Source organism: Syngnathoides biaculeatus, chromosome 5 (assembly GCF_019802595.1).
Source record: "Syngnathoides biaculeatus isolate LvHL_M chromosome 5, ASM1980259v1, whole genome shotgun sequence".
Classification (NCBI taxonomy): Eukaryota; Metazoa; Chordata; class Actinopteri; order Syngnathiformes; family Syngnathidae; genus Syngnathoides; species Syngnathoides biaculeatus.
Window position 1 is genome coordinate 33,661,366 of NC_084644.1, and position 19,695 is coordinate 33,681,060.

General features: G+C 41.9%; 1 protein-coding gene across 9 annotated transcripts in view; it reads left to right on the plus strand.

Annotated features, from left to right (window-relative positions):
- The window catches only part of enpp2 (ectonucleotide pyrophosphatase/phosphodiesterase 2), a 221,093-nt gene that overhangs the window by 62,288 nt on the left and 139,110 nt on the right, over positions 1-19,695 (plus strand). For 8 of the 9 annotated variants that reach the window (XM_061820089.1, XM_061820090.1, XM_061820088.1 and 5 more), the window contains 3 exons: positions 764-883; positions 1,054-1,109; positions 5,951-6,016. In XM_061820089.1, coding sequence (XP_061676073.1) covers positions 764-883; positions 1,054-1,109; positions 5,951-6,016 — 242 coding nt within the window. The remainder of the gene's footprint in view (positions 1-763; positions 884-1,053; positions 1,110-5,950; positions 6,017-19,695) is intronic. The other variant, XM_061820092.1, reaches the window with a different exon arrangement.

Below are 19,695 nucleotides of genomic sequence, written 5' to 3' on the forward strand. Positions count from 1 at the left end.
AATTAATTTGCATGTTTTTGGGATGTGGGAGGAACCGGAGTGCCCGGAGAAAACCCACGCAGGCACGGAAAGAACACGCAAACTTCACAAAGGCGGGTCCGGATGTCAGGATGAATCACCACATTCATTCAACTAAACAAATTGTGCCGTAGTGCTGAAACGGATGCACTGAATGACTCATCTCGTAATCCAGTCTCTTTGTAGATGAGAAATGAGGACAGCCAGCAGCATGCCACACGTGATGCTTCCAAGTAATTTCTAAAGATGCCATTTAAGAAGGCTTTTTATTGATAAATTCTTGAAATTAGTTGGTTTCTCACCTATTTCACCAATCCCTAATTCCTTGTTTTCTATCACCCAACCCAACTAGTTTATTTAGAAGTCTTGGTTTTGTGAAACCGTTTCTTTCTCAGACTTGAAATGTTCATTTCATCTCATTTAATGTGTGAGACCATGACGCTGGTTTAAAATTTTAAAAGTTGAATTTCTCTTAGCTGTTGTTGTAAATTTGCACTACATACATAAGTCATGACTGAGACAATTTTTTTTCCTTCCTATTTTGGAAATAGTCCAATATTCCAGAGCCGATATCTCCTCCCCCCCTCCCTCTCACACACACACACACACACACACACACACACACACACACACACACACACACACACACACACACACACACACACACACACACACACACACACACTCAGAACATGCTGGAGTGCACATAATTAATTTTGCACTAAACAATTTTTCTGACTTTTAGGGTCTCTATCCAGAGTCTCATGGTATCATTGGTAACACCATGTATGACCCTGTCTTTGATGCCATGTTCACCTTGAGAAGCAGAGAGAAACTTAATCACCGCTGGTGGGGAGGGCAACCAGTTAGTATTGTCCTAAATTATTCTCATCCTAATCTGTCATAAACCATGATATGTATAAACCTCTGTCTACCTCCACTAACTTACTGGCCCTGATTTGGAACACTAATATGATCTATGTACATTCCTCACCCTGATTGATAGATTCCAAAGTGAAACTGTTTGTCTCTTAGATCTGGATCACAGCACTCAAACAAGGCGTGAAAGCATCTTCCTTTTTCTGGCCTGTGTAAGTTATTTTTCATGTAACACGCAAACTGAAAAATACATTACATCCATTCTCTTTAATACATAAGGATGTTTTTCCGATTCTTTTCTACCAGTCCTTAATCCTTGAACTACTTGCATGCACCAATAGTTCGGTACTGAGGGTTAGCTGTCATTCATCCATTTAACTTTGCTCATATGTGGTCAGGTCACAGTAGCAGGAACTTAATCAGGAAAGTCCATATTCCAATCTCTACACCCACTTCATCCAGCTCTTGTCGGGTGATCCTGAGGCATTCCCAGGCCATCTGGGAAACATAGTCACTCCATCGTGTCCTGGAACAACTCTGGAACACTTGCCATACAGGCATATAGGTGGGGCATCCTAACAGATACCTGAGCCACCTCATCTGGTTCCTCATTATGCAGAGGAGCAGTGGATAAACAGTGAGCTCTTCCTGGATGACTAAGCTTCTCACTGTATCTCTAAGGGATTCTCACTCGATCTCTAACGGAGAGCCCAGACATCCTGTTGCGGAAACTCATTTAGGCCGCCTGTATCTGCGATTTTGTTCTAACCCCTTTCGAGAAGACTGTTGTTACTGGAACCCAAGCTATGTGTTGAGGTGAGCCCGACTATGTCCAGTTGGAATTTCTCAACCTTGCACACCATCTCCCTTTCCTTCCGTAGAGGTAACATTCCGTGTCCCTAGATCCAGCTTTTGTTGCCAGGGATCAGACCTCCAAGGCTGGGAACCACATGTACACATGGGTTCAAAAGTATTGAGGGACTCTTAAATTTTTCACTCTGTTATATTGCAGCCATTTGCTAAAATAAGTTACATTTATTTTTTTTCTCATTAATGTACACATAGCACCTAATATTGACAGAAAAATTGTTTACTTTTTTTCTGTCAATATTTTTAAAAGAGATAAACTGACACACATCTATAGGTCCATGAATATTCAAACCCTTTCCTTTGATTTCTCTTGGGTGCTGTGTATTTCTAATGATCATCCTTGAGATTGTTCAATGCAACCCTATGGGGGGCACAAACCAGTGCAATCAGTAGGCCGGTCCCAAGCCCGGATAAATGCAGAGGGTTGCGTCAGAAAGGTTATCCAAACAAATATGAGTGTTCATCTAAAGAATCCCATACCGGATCGGTTGTGGCCCGGGTTAACAACGCCCGCCCCCGGCACTGCTAACCTGCAGGGCGTCGGTGGAAATTCAGCTACTGTGGGTCGAAGACAAAGAAGAGGAGGAAACCGGATCCGTCGTCAGAAGAAAAAGAGGAATGCACAGATCCTACGACTGAGTGTAGGGACTTTGAATGTTGGGACTATGGCAGGAAAAGTTCAGGAGTTGGTTGACATGATGATTAGGAGAAAGGTTGATATTCTGTGCATCCAAGAGAGCAGGTGGAAAGGTCGTAAGGCTTGAAGTTTAGGAGCAGGGTTTAAATTATTCTACCACGGAGGAGATGGGAAGAAAAACGGAGTAGGGGTTGTTTTAAAGGAAGAACTGGCTAAGAATGTCTTGGAGGTGGAAAGAGTATCAGATCGAGTGATGAGACTAAAATTTGAAATTGAGGGTGTTATGTATAATGTGGTTAGCGGCTACGCCCCACAGGTAGGAAGTGACCTCGAGTTGAAAGAGAAATTCTGGAAGGAACTAGATTAAGTAGTTCTGAGCATCCCAGACAGCGAGAGAGTTGTGATTGGTTCAGATTGTAATGGACATATTGGTAAAGGAAACAGGGGCGATGAAGAAGTGATGGGTAAGTACGGCATCCAGGAAAGGAACTTTGAGGGACAGATGGTGGTGGACTTTGCAAAAAGAATGGAGATGGCTGTTGTGAATACTTATTTCCAGAAGAGGGAGGAACATATAGTGACCTACAAAAGCGGTGGTAGAAGCTCCCTATTTCTTAGATGGAAGACGTTTGGGATGATCAGAACCTTTCCGAGAGCTGGCCGTCTGGCCAAACTGAGCAATTGGGGAGAAGAGCCTTGGTGAGGGTGATAAAGAAGAACCCTAAAATCACTGTGGCTGAGCTCCAGAGATGATGGGAGAAAGTCATAGAAAGTCAGCTATCGCTGGAGCCCTCGACCAGTTGTAAATTTATCATCATGTGCACCAACGGAAGCCTCTCCTCAGAACAAGACACATGAAAGCCCACACGGAGTTTGCATTAAAAAAAAAGAAAAACAACACACAAAGGGCTCCAAGGCAGTGAGAAACAAGATTTTCTTGTCTGATGAGACAAAGATAAAACTGTTTGCCCTTAATTGTAAGCAATATTGTGTGGAGAAAACCAGGTACTACTCATCACCTGCCCAATACAATCCAACAGCAAAGCGTACTGGTGGCAGCATCATCCTGTGGGGGTGTTTTCTCAGCTGCAGAGACAGGATGAATGGTTGCAATTGAAGGAAAGATGAATGCTGCCAAGTACAGGTATATCCTAGATGAAAACCTTCTCTAGAATGTTCAGCACCTCAGACTGAGCCAAGGTCCTAACCATACAGCTAAAATAACAAAGGAGTGGCTTCAGACCGACTGCAGGACTGTACTTGAATGCCCACCCAGAACCCTGACTAAAAACTCAGTTGAGCACCTCTGGAGAGACCTCAAAATGTCTGTCCACCAGCGTTCACCATTCAGCCTGACAGAACTGGAGAGGAATTGGAAGGAGGAAGGGCAAAGGTTCCCTGAATTTGGTGTTAAAAACTTGTTGCATCGTCATCCAAAAGACTGCTTCTACTAAATACTGACCAATCTTTCTGAATACTTGTTTGTGTGATATTTCAGTTATTCTTTTTTAACATGTTTGTACAAAATCCAGCGGCATGATGGCTCAGATGTAGAGCGTTGGATTCACAGTTCTGAGGACCAGGGTTCAAATTCCAACCTCGCCTGTGTGGAGTTTGCATGTTCTCCAAGTGCCTGGGTAGGTTTTCTACGGGCACTCCGGTTTCCCCCCACATCTCCATCCCTTAAAACATACTTTAATTTTAGACTCTAAATTGGCCCTAGATGTGATTGTGAGTGGCGCAGTTGTCTTTTTCCATTCCTGTTATTGGTCGGCAACCAGTTGAGGGTTTACCCTGGCCCCTGCGTGATGACAGCTGGGATTGGCTTCAGTACTCTTCTGACCCTTGTGAGGATAAACGACTCAGAAAATGGATAGTGTAAAAATGTCAACAGTTCTGTTTTTCTTTAAATACGGGGTGCTGTGCGTCCACTAACAAGGGAATAAACATGAACAAATTAGTTTAGCAAATGGCTGAAAATGAAGGGTGTCTGAATACTTTCTGCACCCAACGTAACACCTGACCCATTTGGCCCCTCCTATAGGCGATGAGCCGATTTGAAGGGGAACTCATGTTGCCTTTTAGGGCAGTGCCACATGAGTGTAAGCCCAGCCACCACTTGCTCGCTATGGGTCTTATTGTCTACAAGCAAAGTATTTTTTTTTTCTATTGAGAAAATACGGTGCTGTGAAAAAAAGTATTTTCCCCCTCCTGATTTCTGTTCTTTGGTATATCGATCACACAGAAAGATTCCAAATCCATCCATCCATTTTCTGAGCTAGTTACAAAGCCATTCTCAAGGCTTTGGAGCGTGAGCGAACCACTGTCAGAGCCTTTATCCACAAATGGAGAAAACTGGGAACAGTTAAAATTACACCAAGAGCATGACAACGTCTCATCTAAGAGGTCACAAAAGAACCTTGAACAAGACAGACACGCAGGCCTTTCTGGCCTCAGTTGAAGTCAGTGTTTATGACTCTACCATAAGAAAGACACTGACCAAAAATGACATCCATCGGAGAGGTCCCAGGTGAAAAACCTTGCTGTCAGCGAAGAATACAAAGGCTTGTCTCACATTTGCCAAAAAACATCTTGATGATCCTCAAGACTTTTGGAGAAACATCCTGTGAGCTGAGAAAGGGGTTAGACCCACTCTGGCGTTGGTCCCTGTGAGAGGCATCGAGAGCACATCTATCACACAAAAAGCTTTCAAATCATCAGACTGATTATCATATCAGTCAGAGACAACCCAAGTAAATACAAAATGCAGTTTTCAAGTAATTCAATTCATCAAGGCAAAAAAAAAAATCCAAACCTTTCAAACATCTCGATAATCCACAAGATTTTTGGAGAAACACCATGTGGGCTGAAGAGTCAAAAATGTTACTTTTTGGAAGGCATGCAGCCGATCACATCTGGCGTAAAAATGGCACATTATTTGATAAAAAGAACATTTTGCCAACAGTGAAGCATGGTGGTTGCAGTGTAATGGTTTGAGGATGCTTTTTTGCATCAGGACCAGGACAACTTGCTGTGATCGATGGAACAATGAATTCTGCTGTGTACCAGAAAATCGTGAAGGAGAACGTTCGGCCATCAGTTCATGCCCTCACACTCAAGCACTCTTGGATAATGCAGCAGGCCAAAGATCTGAAACAAACCAGCAAGTCCACCTCTGAATAGCAATAAATAAATAACTAAAGTTTTGGCGTGCCCAAGTCAAAGTGCAGATTTATATCCAATTAAGATGGTGCAGTCTGACCTTAAATGACAGTTCATGCCAAAAATAAAGTGCATTTTGTATTGCCTTGGGTTGTCTCCGAGTGATGTGAATGTTGATTTGATAATACCAAACCTCTTGTGTTTGATGGATATGCAAAAAAAAAAAAAAAAAACAGAAATCAGGAGGTGGGCAAATACTTTTATACTGTGTCTGTCGCTTAAGGCCAATTGGCTAACTCCAAAGTTTAAAAGTAACAAGGTGAAATACACGTGAGAGTGTGAATATTGCTTTATCTAATGTGTGATTTAATTTTTCATGACTAGCACTATCCCACTGGAACAGCGGATACTGACCATATTGCAGTGGCTACACCTTCCTGGGGTAGAGAGGTAAGTAAAATTTTACTTTATCTTATATTGTCACTCTGTGTTTTTTCTTGTTTTCTCCTGTGGCACCCAGTCATCTCGAAGGTCTGTACAGTAGTCCAAGCAATGCGCAACCCTTTTTTTTGTTTAATCTGAAATAACCTTGAAATACACTACTCATATTAGCAAAGTGCAATTTTGCATCACTGTGTAGTGGTTTTAACATTGAATGTTGGTTGGTGCTGCTTTGACAAGATATGTGGAATCACAACAATCACTATCATGCTTCATATATATATATATATATATTCATATATATATAGTAGAATGTTTTCGAATTCACAGTTTTGAGTAAAATATGCAGGACTCAATCTTTGATGGTAAATCTTAGGAGGCCAACTTAAAATGTCATGTAAAAAGTGGCCTACATTACATAACCTACCTGCAGTCATCCATCCATTTTCCATACTGTTCACCCTCACTTGGGTCGCGGACGTTCTGGAGCCTATCCCAGCTGACTCTTGGGAAAGGATGAACCGGTGTGTAGACAATCGCAGAACAAAATAAATAGTCAACGATTTGCACTCACGTTTTCACTTACAGGAAATTTAGTCTTCATTTAACCTACTTGCATGCTTTTTAGGATGTAGAAAACTGCATCAAGATGGCACCTACCAGTGCGGCTGCCTTCAGTACGTGCTACATGGTGTTGTTTACTTGTGTGTGTTTTTTGGTCGTTTCGTAACTCAAGTACACAAGAAATTACTTGCTAACCATCAAAGTCTTCACACAACACATGCCAATTGCTGAATATTTTCCTGGAGTTACTCATCAGCGCTGTCTACGGAGCATTGCATCGAAGACTGCGCAGAGGCCTGCGATCTGGTACACAAGTTCAACTCCGCAGGAGGGGACAGAGACCGGTGCCTCCGTCAAGTCTTCTCTCAAATCTATGCTCCTTGGCCAACAAAATGGATGAACCTCCACTTCTGATTAAGACCTGCTAAAACTTTGGACGTTCTTCCGCCCTGTTGTTCACAGAGACTTGGGTTTTGTACACGCATTCCCGACTGAACAGTAATGCTACCTGCCTTTCATATCTTAATCATAAGGGAGGTTCTGACACCCAACCATAGGGCTCAAAGTCAGCTGGGGACCACTCAGAGCCTGAGCGAGAGAGGGACAACAACCTTGATGGACCACTCCAGGGAGAGGGAAGAGGATTACACAGACCTGGGGTGCAGCATGCCATGCCCTCACCAACAGGCTGGGATGGAGATTAAAGCCCAGAAGCCTGGACCATGACGGGTCCATCGGGAATAGCCTCACAAAGCCAAGTCTCTGTGAAGCACAGGGTGGCAGAATATTAAAAGTCTTTGCTAATCTTTATCAGAAGCTACGTCAGGGAGAGCTAAACGCGGTAAGGATATGCTTCTATAGCAATGAAAAATTGTGCATGGACGCCACAGAGCTCAACACACACTGCAGCCCGCTTTTAGAGCCGGTGGTTTGAACTGTTAGCAATTCTACTCACCACATGAGTTTGCCTCCTTGATACTTGGCGGTGTGTATATTCAGCCCCAAGCTTACACGAATGTAGCACTGCTAACACTTGCTGAACAAGTAAATTAACCTCTGGAATAATGGACTAACCTCTCATCATTTTAATAAAGATAAACTCAACCACGAACTTCCTAAATCCAAGCAGTATATTGACTGTCCTTCCAGTGAAAAGAATTTTTTTTACCACTCCTATATGACAGTATTTCATACAATGTGCAGTCCTGGGCTCCTCTGATAACTGCTTAATTCACTTGTTACTTACATACAGTCAATTACTTAAATCAGAATCAGCTTTATTGGCGAACACAGTGAAAAAGTGGGCCAATTAAGCTAAAATAGAACTTCAAAGATTTGGACTGCACAGACTGGAGTGTCTTTGAAAATTCAGATAGGAGCCATGATGAATGTGCGGACACTATACGGCATCCTATAGCAGTTTCTTTGAATTGGTGTGTGTACAAACCGTCATTTTGAACTTTCAATAACAAGCTGTGGTTTACTGCCAAGCTTAACCAACTTCACTTGGCTATAGGGTTTGCAAATCATAGTGTGAACAGGTCCCTGTATTATCACACTAGAAGGCAGCAGACTAAGTAAATTAACATTGCAAAGCCAAACTATGCACCAAAGTTAATGACTCTAAATCAGTCTACCATGCATTACAATTGCAAAACAATTACAAGCGACGATCCCCCCAAGTTGAGAAAAATAATAGACCAACTGATGACTTGAACAGGTTCTACAGTGCTGCAGATTCGAAAAGAACACTTTCACACCCCACAACCACCCAGCTGCACGACTGACCACCATAACACGTCTGATTTCTGCATTGGCGATATGATGTGAAATGCCTCTTCAAAGAACAATGGATTAAAAATGTGGTGGGCCCAGACATTGTGTCTTCATCCTGCCTCAAAGTCTGCATGGACCAGGTTGCTCCAGTCTTCACAAAGAGATCTTCAACAGATTTTGGGAATTGTGCAAAGGTACCATCTGTCATAGCCCTGCCATTCCAGCCCTGGCTGGGCAGGTCCCAGCAGTCTGGGGCCAATTAGGAGGTGCACACCTGAGTCATTTCTACACAGCGGTCATTGAATCAATTCTCTATATACTGTACAATCTGGTTTAGTTCTGATACACAAACGGGAAAACTCTGACTGACTGCCATGAACAATTAAAACAACTGAAAAAATTGTTGGTAACCCCACTACTCAACCTCAAGGACTTGCACACTGTCAGAACTAAGAAAAAACATGTACTATGACAGATCAGGGGAAGATATCTATAGCGAGGCATTTCAGGAAATTGATAACAATAAATGCGAATTGAACATGGGTGAGGTGTTTGCAGGTAAACAACATGTCGCCTTTTCGGTGTTCCTGACTCCCGAATAACTCAAATGGGATATGATGGTGGATCCCCCGGATCCTTGTCACCCACGGCTCCTTGATGGTTTCACCCCAGCACACAGCGAAGGATCTTGGTCCGTTTGTCCTGGCATGCACACAGGCCACAGATTGGCAAAATTCATTTCTCTCTCAATTGGTCTATTCCTCATCACTTGATGTTTATTGGATTCAGTCTAATACATTTTTGCCCACTTCTGTTTTGGAGCACCATCTTCTGGATAGACATCATTGACATAAAACAACCGACAGCGACTTTGCTGGTCAACTTCTTGATTCCCTTCCCACGTCGCTGTGGTCAATGAATCCCACTGGCGTTGGTCTCTGGCATATCTCACCTGTTACTTTGCTGATTAAACCAGGACGAATATTTGTTCCCCAATACTCTGTGAAAGAGGCTGGGATGATTGGCATTTCGGAAACGATTGACTGCCTGCTGAAAGCAAGGGTGTTACTCGACATTGTCCCAAATTACATCAGCCCACACCCATTTCACTTGCATTGACTTGGCTACTGCTTTCCTTTGCATTCCACTAAGCAATTTTTTGATTTCACTCCTACAATCGCCTGCCTTAAGGTTTTGTCCTTATCCCTGGACTTTGCAACAACTGTCTTCATCAGTTGCTGTCTCCAGTTGAATTGCCTCATGGAGTTCTCCTGGTATGTGGATGACCTCTTGCTGGGAGCTCCATCTGAAACTTCTTGTGTTGAAGCCACCAGGTCTTTGCTCTCTTCTTTCCACTGCTGCAAAATACGAGCAAAGACAACCAATTTGTGCATTTGCACTTCTTTCGCATCTGCTCTAGCCAGAGTGATTCAGAAAACATCTCATATTGTTCTCCATCACCCGCTGACTGCGAACATCACACAGTGCAGTCTAGTACATCACAAGACAGGTTTTCACCATGATCAGAGGAAGACAGAGAAAAATTTAAGCAATTTTAACACAACCACATATTCTCTTTACTCATGAAGGAGTAAATATGGCTGAAGGTCTGCTCGAAGGAGAACCGCATTGTTGTGTACAAAGAACTACGGAAGAAGACTCACTTCGCACTGAACTCTATGAGACAGATGGGCAGCGCGGAGGGCACTTTGGGTGTTGATCGTATCAGACCAACACTCTCTTCCTTGACAGCCAAACAGGACAACTTTAACGCAGATCCCATCGCCATCTTCCTTGGTCTCGCTTTCATTTTCAAACTTTCTTAGCATTCTCTCTCACCTTTCTACCTTTTGAGACAACCTGTTATTTTTTTCTATTTCCAATTTTAGAGCCACCGCTCTTTTAGAACAAGCTTTTTCAGTTTCTCTCATTAATGTCACCAAACATAGAGTTGAAGACATTGGAGAAATCCATCCATTCTCACAGTATTTCTTCATCCATTCTTTCAATTGTTCTTTCTCAATCTCTCGTTCATTTTCAGGCATGCTTTGATGCCTTGATGCCAAAATATGCCACGTATGCCAAATATGCCATAAGAACTATATACAAAAGAAAACATACTCATTAAATTCATATTACACAAATAAATGACAAAACACAAACAATAAACACATATCATATGCATTCCTCACTTGTTCACTTAGCACCACTTGTTCACAATACTTTCGGATTTGCTGCAAATCGAACTATTCACTTTCCCGATCAAACGCTCCCTGCATTTTGGTTTAAATTGTCTTTTATCAAAAATGGTCAAAATTCTTTATTTTCTCAAAAGTACTCAATACGACTCAAACAAAAGTACTCAACCTTAATTTAGCAAAAGCACTCAAACTTTTTTTTATTATTCAAAAGTACTCTTAAAATAATCTCATTTTTTGAGGAATTGTAGTTTCTAGGATTCTTGAAAGAATGAAACAACCTCTCCTAAAATAAAATTACAATTGCACATTTCACTGTTCATCCAGGTTACTGCTTTGGGAGCAAACACCAGATCTGAAATGACACACTCAGGGAGGGGAAACAAAGCATCTAACGCTGTAGACAAGATCAAATAATTTTCCCGTGTAAGACCCTGCTGATCGGGGTGAGAAGAAAAACCCAAGTTTTGCATCAGAGTATTCAACGATGAAAGCGGACATGATTGTGTAAGAAGGACACAGATATCACCTGCTGTTAGCATTTGTCCCGTAACCACTCTCTGCACTGCCTGAAGCCAATTGACACCACCAGATTGCATAGGTAGAATTTTCTGCATCAGCACACTCACATCAGTGGGAGAGAAAGGTTTGTAAAACATAGCAGAGTTACCAGAGCCTGTAAGATTTGGGAACAAGTCACAGGCCGATGAGGAGAAGCTGGAAGATTCCTCCGGTCCAGAACAGAGTCAGGGTGGGCACGTGAAAGATTCTGGACATGCCACTTTAATTCTGTTACTTCTTAATTCTGATGTTATGTGATCAATGTACAACCAGTTTTCCACTTCCCCACTCACAGTACCTCTAACCACCGTAGACAGCAAATTCCCGTTCTCTCTTCAGTCGGACTGCTTGTTCAGCGCAGCGGGCACGTTTCTGCTCTTCCACTTCAGTGTTCGCTCTGTCTTCATGTTCAGTGGTGATTCTCTCAATTTGATATTTTGTGGAACCTCTTGGTGTCTATTTAATTCCGCCTTGTATACTCCTAGCTGATTCAATGGTGTGAATGGGTTGGCTCTCAAATTTGAAACTTTGTCCAATTTTACTTGAAATTCTCTAATAGCGCATGCGTATCATGTGTTATAAAAACAGAATGGGGAAAATATGTGGTGGTGGTGTACCCGATGTGGGTTGGTTAAAAATGCAATTAAATTGCAAAAAAGAGATGAGGACAAGTAAATGCCTCCGTTCACTACAGGATTAGTCCAATTTACGATATATCATTAAAATCACAAACTACTTTGTTTCATACAGGGCCACCGCATTACTTTTTATGTGTATAAAATGTAGAGAGCGTGATGAGTTTCGTCGTCTGAAGGCTGCTACATTTTTTTAAATTTTGAGTCCTCGACAACAGAGCTTCATTTTTAAACTCAACCCTCATGACCTGGGCACACACTTGGCCTCACTACCAACAATACCTTATATAGTGATCCTGCACCTACGTCATAAAATCACATGGTTTTTGTTGCCATATTGCTGGTCAAACAAAGCATTGTTGAAAGTTAATTCTTTGACTAAACAAAAACATGTCTTATACCACGACACCCAGAGTTTTGTTAAAAATTTAGAAGGTGATAATAAATGAAGGTACATGGAAATATTAGAGACGCTTTGCGTAGAGGATCCAAATTTAATGCCAAAGTCAATTTTTTTCACTGATAACAAATTTGACTGTTAATTTGCTTGCGCTTGTCTTGAACAACTGGATACCACATGTATCTGGGGAATTAATCTGCAAGATTTACACAGAAGAGTTTGAAAGCGTATAAACGTCTGGACAAATACAAATACCTCATTGCTGGATGTGTTCTCAATCAAGAATACATCCCACATAGTAATGGACCCACTCAGATTTTTTCCAATACAATTACCACGATTTAAATAAATGACCCCTGGTTTTACACAAACTCGACGAGTCATCTCCTACGTACACGGAAGCATATTGCTGCCATACGCTTACCTCCGTAAACCTCTCTGTGACAGATGGTTAATTATTTTTTAAAAATCTGCATTGTTCTCTTCTTCTTCTTTTCCTTTCGGCTTGTCCTGTTAGGGGTCGCCACAGCGTGTCATCTTTTTCCATCGTAGCCTATCTCCTGCATCTTCCTCTCTAATCCCAACTGCCATCATATCTTCCCTCACAACATTCATCAATCTTCTCTTTTGTCTTCCTCTAGCTCTTTTCCCTGGCAGCATCATCCTCAGCACCCTTCTACCAATATACTCACTCTCTCGCCTCTGAACATGTCCAAACCATCGAAGTCTGCTCTCTCGAACCTTGTCTCCAAAACATCCAACTTTGGCTGTCCCTCTAATGAGCTCATTTCTAATCCTATCCAACCCGCTCCCTGCGACCGAGAACCTCAACAACTTAATTTCTGCTACCTCCAGTTCTGCTTCCTGTTGTTTCTTCAGTGCCACTGTCTCTAATCCGTACATCATGGCCGGCGTCACCACTGTTTTGTAGACTTTGCCCTTCATCCTCGGTCACATAACACACCAGACACCTTCCGCCAGCTGTTCCAACCTGCTTGGACCTGTTTCTTCACTTCCTTACCACACTCACCGTTGCTCTGGATTGTTGACCCTAATATTTGAAGTCGTCCACCCTCGCTATCTCTTCTCCCTGTAGCCTCACTCTTCCCCCTCCACCCCTCTCATTCACGCACAGATATTCTGTTTTACTTCGGCTAATTTTCATTCCTCTCCTTTCCAGTGCATGTCTCCATCTTTCTAATTGTTCTGCTTTCACTGCATATCACAATATTATCTGCGAACATTGTGGTCCAAGGGGATTCCAGTCTAACCTTGTCTGTCAGCCTATCCATTACTATTGCAAACAGGAAGGGGCTCAGAGCTGATCCCTGATGCAGTCCCACCGCCACCTTAAATTCTTATGACACACCAATGGCACACCTCACCTTTGTTCTGCTGTCATCATACATGTCCTGTACTATTCTAACTAATTTCTCTGCCACACCAGACTTACGCATGTAGTACCACAGTTCCTCTCTTGGTACTCTGTCATAGGCTTTCTCTAGATCCACAAAGACACAATGTAGCTCCTTCTGACCTTCTCTATACTTTTCCACTAGCATCCTCAAGGCGAATAATGCATCTGTGGTACTCTTTCTTGGCACGAAACCATACTTACTTCTGTCATGAGTCGAGCCTCCACTACACTTTCCCATAACTTCATTGTGTGGCTCATCAACTTTATTCCTCTATAATTTCCACAGCTCTGAACATCACCTTTGTTCTTAAAAATGGGAACCAGAACACTTTTCCTCCATTCTTCAGGCATCTTTTCGCCCGCTAGTATTCTATTGAATAACTTGGTCACAAACTCCACAGCGATCTCTCCAAATTACTTCCATACCTCTACTGGTATGTCATCAGGACCAACTGCCTTTCCATTTTTCATTCTTTGTAGTGCCTTTCTAACTTCCCCCCTACTAATTATTGCCACTTCTTGGTCCTTCACACTTGCCTCTTCTACTCTTCCTTCTCTCTCATTTTTTTCATTCAACTTCTCAAAGTATTCTGTCCACCTATTTAGCACACTACTGGCACCAGTCAACACCTTAATCACCCTTACCTGCTGCGCATCTTTCCCATCTCTATCCCTCTGTCTTGCCAACCTGTAGTAATCCTTTTCTCCTTCTTTCATATCCAACCTGATGTACATATCATCATATGCTTCTTGTTTAGCCTTTGCCACCTCTACCTTTGCCCTGCATTGCATCTCAATGTACTCCTTTCGCGACTCCTCAATCCTCTCCGTGTCCCACTTCTTCTTCGCTAATCTCTTTCCCTGAATGACTTCGTGTATTTTGGAGTTCCACCACCAAGTCTCCTTATCCCCTTTCCTACCAGAAGACACCAAGTACTCTCCTCCCTGTCTCTCTGATCACCTTGGCTGTCGTAGTCCAGTCTTCCGGGAGCTTCTGCTGTCCATCGAGAGCCTGTCTCACCTCTTTACGAAAGGCTGCACAACATTCTTCCTTTCTCAACTTCCACCACATGATTCTCTGCTCTCCCTTTGTCTTCTTAATCTTCCTACCCACCACCAGAGTCATCCTACACACCACCATCCTCTGCTGTCGAGCTACACTCTCTCCTACCACTACTTTCCAGTTAGTAATCTACTTCAGATTACATCATCTGCACAAAATATAATCCCCCTGCATGCTTCTACGTCCGCTCTTCTAGGTCACTATATGTTCCTCCTTCTTCTGGAAATAAGTGTTCACTACAGCCATCTCCATCCTTTTTGCAAAGTCCACCACCCTCTGTCCCTCAAAATTCCTTTCTTGGATGCCGTACTTACCCATCACTTCTTCATCGCCCCTGTTTCCTTTACCATTATGTCCATTACAATCTGCACCAAGCACACCTTTATCTCTGTCTGGAATGCTCAGAACTACTTTATCTAGTTCCTTCCAGAATTTCTCTTTCAACTCTAGGTCACATTTATCCGGGCTTGGGACCGGCCTACAGATTGCACTGGCTTGTGGCTCCATAGGGCTGCATTATTGCTCTCAACTTGGCATTATAAATATCCATCCATCCATCCATCCATCCATCCATCCATCCATCCATCCATCCATCCATCATCCATCCATCCATCCATCCATCCATCCATCCATCCATCCATCCATCCATCCATCCATCCATCCATCCATCCATCCATCCATCCATCCATCCATCCAATTGGAATTGAGGAAGTCTTCGAAGTATTTTCCCCACCGAATTACAACATCCCAAGTTGAGGTCTGAGCCCGGCTGAAGCCCATGGTTCGAGCCCCACCTCTCGGGCATTATAATTACTTCCTGATAATGTGAGATTGATAAGAATAATTCCTCCCTGAAATGAAATGATCGCTACACAGGCGTGTGTATTTCGTTGGGCAGTGTCCATTCTGTTTAATTGCTGAAATCTATCGATTTTTTCTCGTCATTTGAGATGGTATTCCATAGAATGATCTATTTGACAAACTTTCTCGTCTATTGTGACAGGCAACAGCACAATAGGTCCTGGGCATTGTGAAATATCTTTTCCGGTTCAACGACTCCCGTAATGCCAAGCAGGTTTGTTTGACCGGCAATCCATCGATCTTTTCTCGTCTTTTTAGCAGGTATTCTATTGAATGATATCTTTGAACAACTGTCTTGTCTATTGTGACAACCAAGACCACGACAGGTCTCGGTCCCTAACCCTAATCCTAACCCTAACCCTTGACCGGCAATATGGCGCAGTAAAAATGATGACGTCACGTGCACGATTTCTGGACAAGTGTGTGCCATTTCAAATAATGTTCAATTAAATGAATTTACATCGGGTGGACTCCATACAAATGCTTGACGCAGCTCAAGGATTAGCAGTGAAATTCAGATGCACCTGAGCTTAAAGGGTATGAAAAGTCTTTAAAGCACCTTTTTCTCATATTATACATTTTTAAGATGAATTTAAATTGTGAAATCAGATATGAAGGAAACATATGTAGTTTTTGATTATCGGCAAAAATTGATCTCACATTGCTGAATTCCCCAGAACAACCCAACCACGCAGTGGAAATTCCCAAGAAGGAAGGCAATGCACGAAAATATGGCAGCAATGTGACACCAATTTGAGAACGACAATGAATTTTCCGATAATTCGAGCGATGAAAATGATTCGAAAGGGTCCCATGAGGATCGTGAAGAGGACTTACTTCACCATTTATATATTTTCACGTGGTAAATTGATGCCACATCTTGGGACGACTTCTGAGAGCCATAACCAGACAGTACCCAGAACTGTGCATCCCCATTTTAGTCAAAATTTTCCCAAGGTGTCATGGGCAAAGCCGCTAAACTTTATACTGCAACTGTAAACCGTATCTTGTGGTTTTGTTTGGGCACTAAATGCTCAAAATAGAAATGTAAATGAGGTGGGTGGTTCTGTGTACTGGACTGATATGGGTCTTTGACCTATAGAAGTTTGTAAATGTGAACATATTTTAAAAAATCTTTTATTATATCCACAGGACAGTCACTGATGGTGTAGTGGTACACACGCCTGACTTTGGTGCGGGCAGCATGGGATTAATTCCCGGTCAGTGATGGTGTTGATATCTTCCCTGTGACTGACTGCCAACCAGTTCAGGGTGTAGTCTTTCGCCCGAAGCTAGTTGGGCTAAGCTCTGGCTCTCCGTGACCCTTGTGAGGATAAGTGGCTTGGATAATGAATGGATGAATTAATATACAGTATCCACAGGTGTGCCGCTAGAAGCTGCATACCATGGAAACAACAGAAGTTTTTGTTGCCATCAGAGTCAACATATTTACCAGAAAATGGTAGATAATCCAGACCATCTGTTGCCACGCATGACAGAGCACCCAGAATTTATCGCCAGCTGTCTCAGGTTGTCTGTATTCAATTCAGGCAACAGTATCAGCAGTGAGTGAATTTTCCACAGCACGAGTAAGAGCTATTTTAAATTTTCTTAATAGTAATATTTATCCTAATCAGGCCAGATTCTTGCCATTTACATTCATATTATTCAAAATAGGCAGTAGGGTATTCCAGCTGTATAGTGTTGGCCTCACAGTTCTAAAGACGCGGGTTCAATCCCGGCCCTCCCTGTCTGGAGTTTGCATGTTCTTCCCATGCCTGTATGGGTTTTCTACGGGCCCTCTGGTTGAGTAGATGAAATGAACAAAGGCACAGTTTTTGTTGATGATTTGGTACATTCTTTGGTTATGATGGAGTTGTCCTTGGCTACTTCTAAGAAGATACTGTTGCATCTGTGTGTAGGAGCTCGTCCTGTGAACAAGACTCTTTGAAGCAAGGATGATACTTTGGCTTTGTTGCAAGTCCATAATAAATATATTCACAATAATTCTAACATTTCCCTCCTGTTTATTATGTATTTGCACAAATTCTTTCATCCAGCAACTTCTTCTAACGAATACATTTTTATGAAAACAAATACACACACAGAGAATAGAAAATCATCATTGTCGTCACTGTCATTTTTCACATTTAAAGGATACATCGCTGCCACCTGTTCGTTCGTGGGTGACATAACAGTTTTAATAAGTTTCGCAATGAGAGCACGCAGACAAGGAATCCAACAACATCCACACAAGGTTAAAATTGCTGGAAAAAACAACAATTGATACCAAATTTGAGGACAACAGGGCAGTGCATCTTCCAAAGGCATTCATTCAGGTCTCTCACACGGAGGTGTCAATCCCGGAATGAGCCATTCAATCTTCGAAGCCCCTTGGTGGCATGACTCCGTAGCTGTGTGTTGGCTTCATTGCGCAACATTGTTCTCTGAACATAGCACAGATTTCTCCTCTCTCACCCAACGTGTCAACAGTCTCTGTGTCCAGTTGCCCAATTCTTGTACGTTGTAATGAATGTAGTTGATTCTATCTATGGTTTTGATGGTTGTACGCCAACAACCTGAAGACTCAAATCCTGCTGCCAAATTGATCAGCCAATTTATACTCACTTGGAACATCAGTGGCGTCGATGTATGTTAAAACACTCATCATTCCCATACTACTTCTCTGCTCAACCAATGGTAAAACTGCATGTACACTAGATGTTAATTCATAAACAGACATAGGATGAACAGACAAATGGCAATAATGAAGTTATTGAAGCACATTAACCTGTTACATTTTTTCTCAATTTATCAAAGATTGTTACCTCCGCATCACCATCAGTTGTCTGTATGTGACAATGACTTAAATGAATTATCAATCACAAAAATGGTTTTACATATCAATGCTGATTAATTTCCCAATTTGTTTAGAGTTCCAATAAATTTGATGCATATCATTAGAAAACAATGTTTTTAGTTTTTTAAAAAGAAGTTAGTGTATACACAGAATCCCTTTTTTATATCAAGTGCCGTTCCTCTCATAAATTCAATTTCCCGAGCTGCTTATCCTCATAAGGGTCACAGGAGTGCCGGAGCCTATCCCAGCTGTCATCGGGGAGGAGGCAGGGTACACCCTGAACTGGCCACCAGCCAATCGCAGCGCACATCAAGACAGACGACAGTCGCACTCACAATCACATGTAGGGACACTCCAGAGTGTCCAATCAATGTTGGACGCTCCTGGGACGCCTGGAATGCCTGTGAACCTACACAGGCATTGGAAGAACATTGAATTCCATACAGGAGGACCTGGGACTAAACCCCAGTCCTCAGAACTGTGAGGCCAAAGCCTTACAGCTGCATCACAGTGATGCCATTTTTCTTCCATGAGAACCCAATTATTATTTTGAAATGCTTGTTGCAATTTGAAACCAATTTTCTACATCTAATTTAGTGTTTATTCTAATAAACTCAAATTCTTTTTTTTCTTGGTCAGGGTGTTTTCTTCACCAGATTGAGACGGAAGGGTTCTAAATACTACTACCACCTTTCTAACCGGACTGCAGCGACTTTGGTAGTGGGAATGACAACAGCTATCTTACAAATAGCCAATAAAACACACGAGTATTTTCAATGGTTTCAAAATCAATAACCTTCTTACAATGAGACAAATTAACTCAAGTATTCCTCTCTGCTATTTTTAAAGCTGTTGGCATGTTTGGCTGGAAAGAGTTCTATCCTTTTTGAAGAGGCTTCTATAATGACCAAACCTTTTTTTTTTCATTTCGCTGTAATTGCGGTGTCGGGAACTGTCCTCTACATTGGCTCAAATTACCTTATGGATTATGTCTTGAAACATGTCAAACATGTCCTACAATTTTCATGTTTTTTTTTTTATCAAAATTGGAGCCATAAATTGTATAATGTTGATTGTATATTCTCATATCCCTCCTGTTTAAGATATGTGACTAAATCATAGCTCAAAATGGCGACCTATGTATAGCATAGGTTTGTTTGTTCATACACAGATGTCTTTTTATAATGTTGCGCATATCTTCTTCATGTGTCTTTTATCTAAATTTGTCATTTGTCATATATATATATATATATATATATATATATATATATATATATATATATATATATATATTAATGCAGCTTCCTTTAGTATTCTATCAGCGAAAGCCTTTCCCAATGAAATCATATCTTT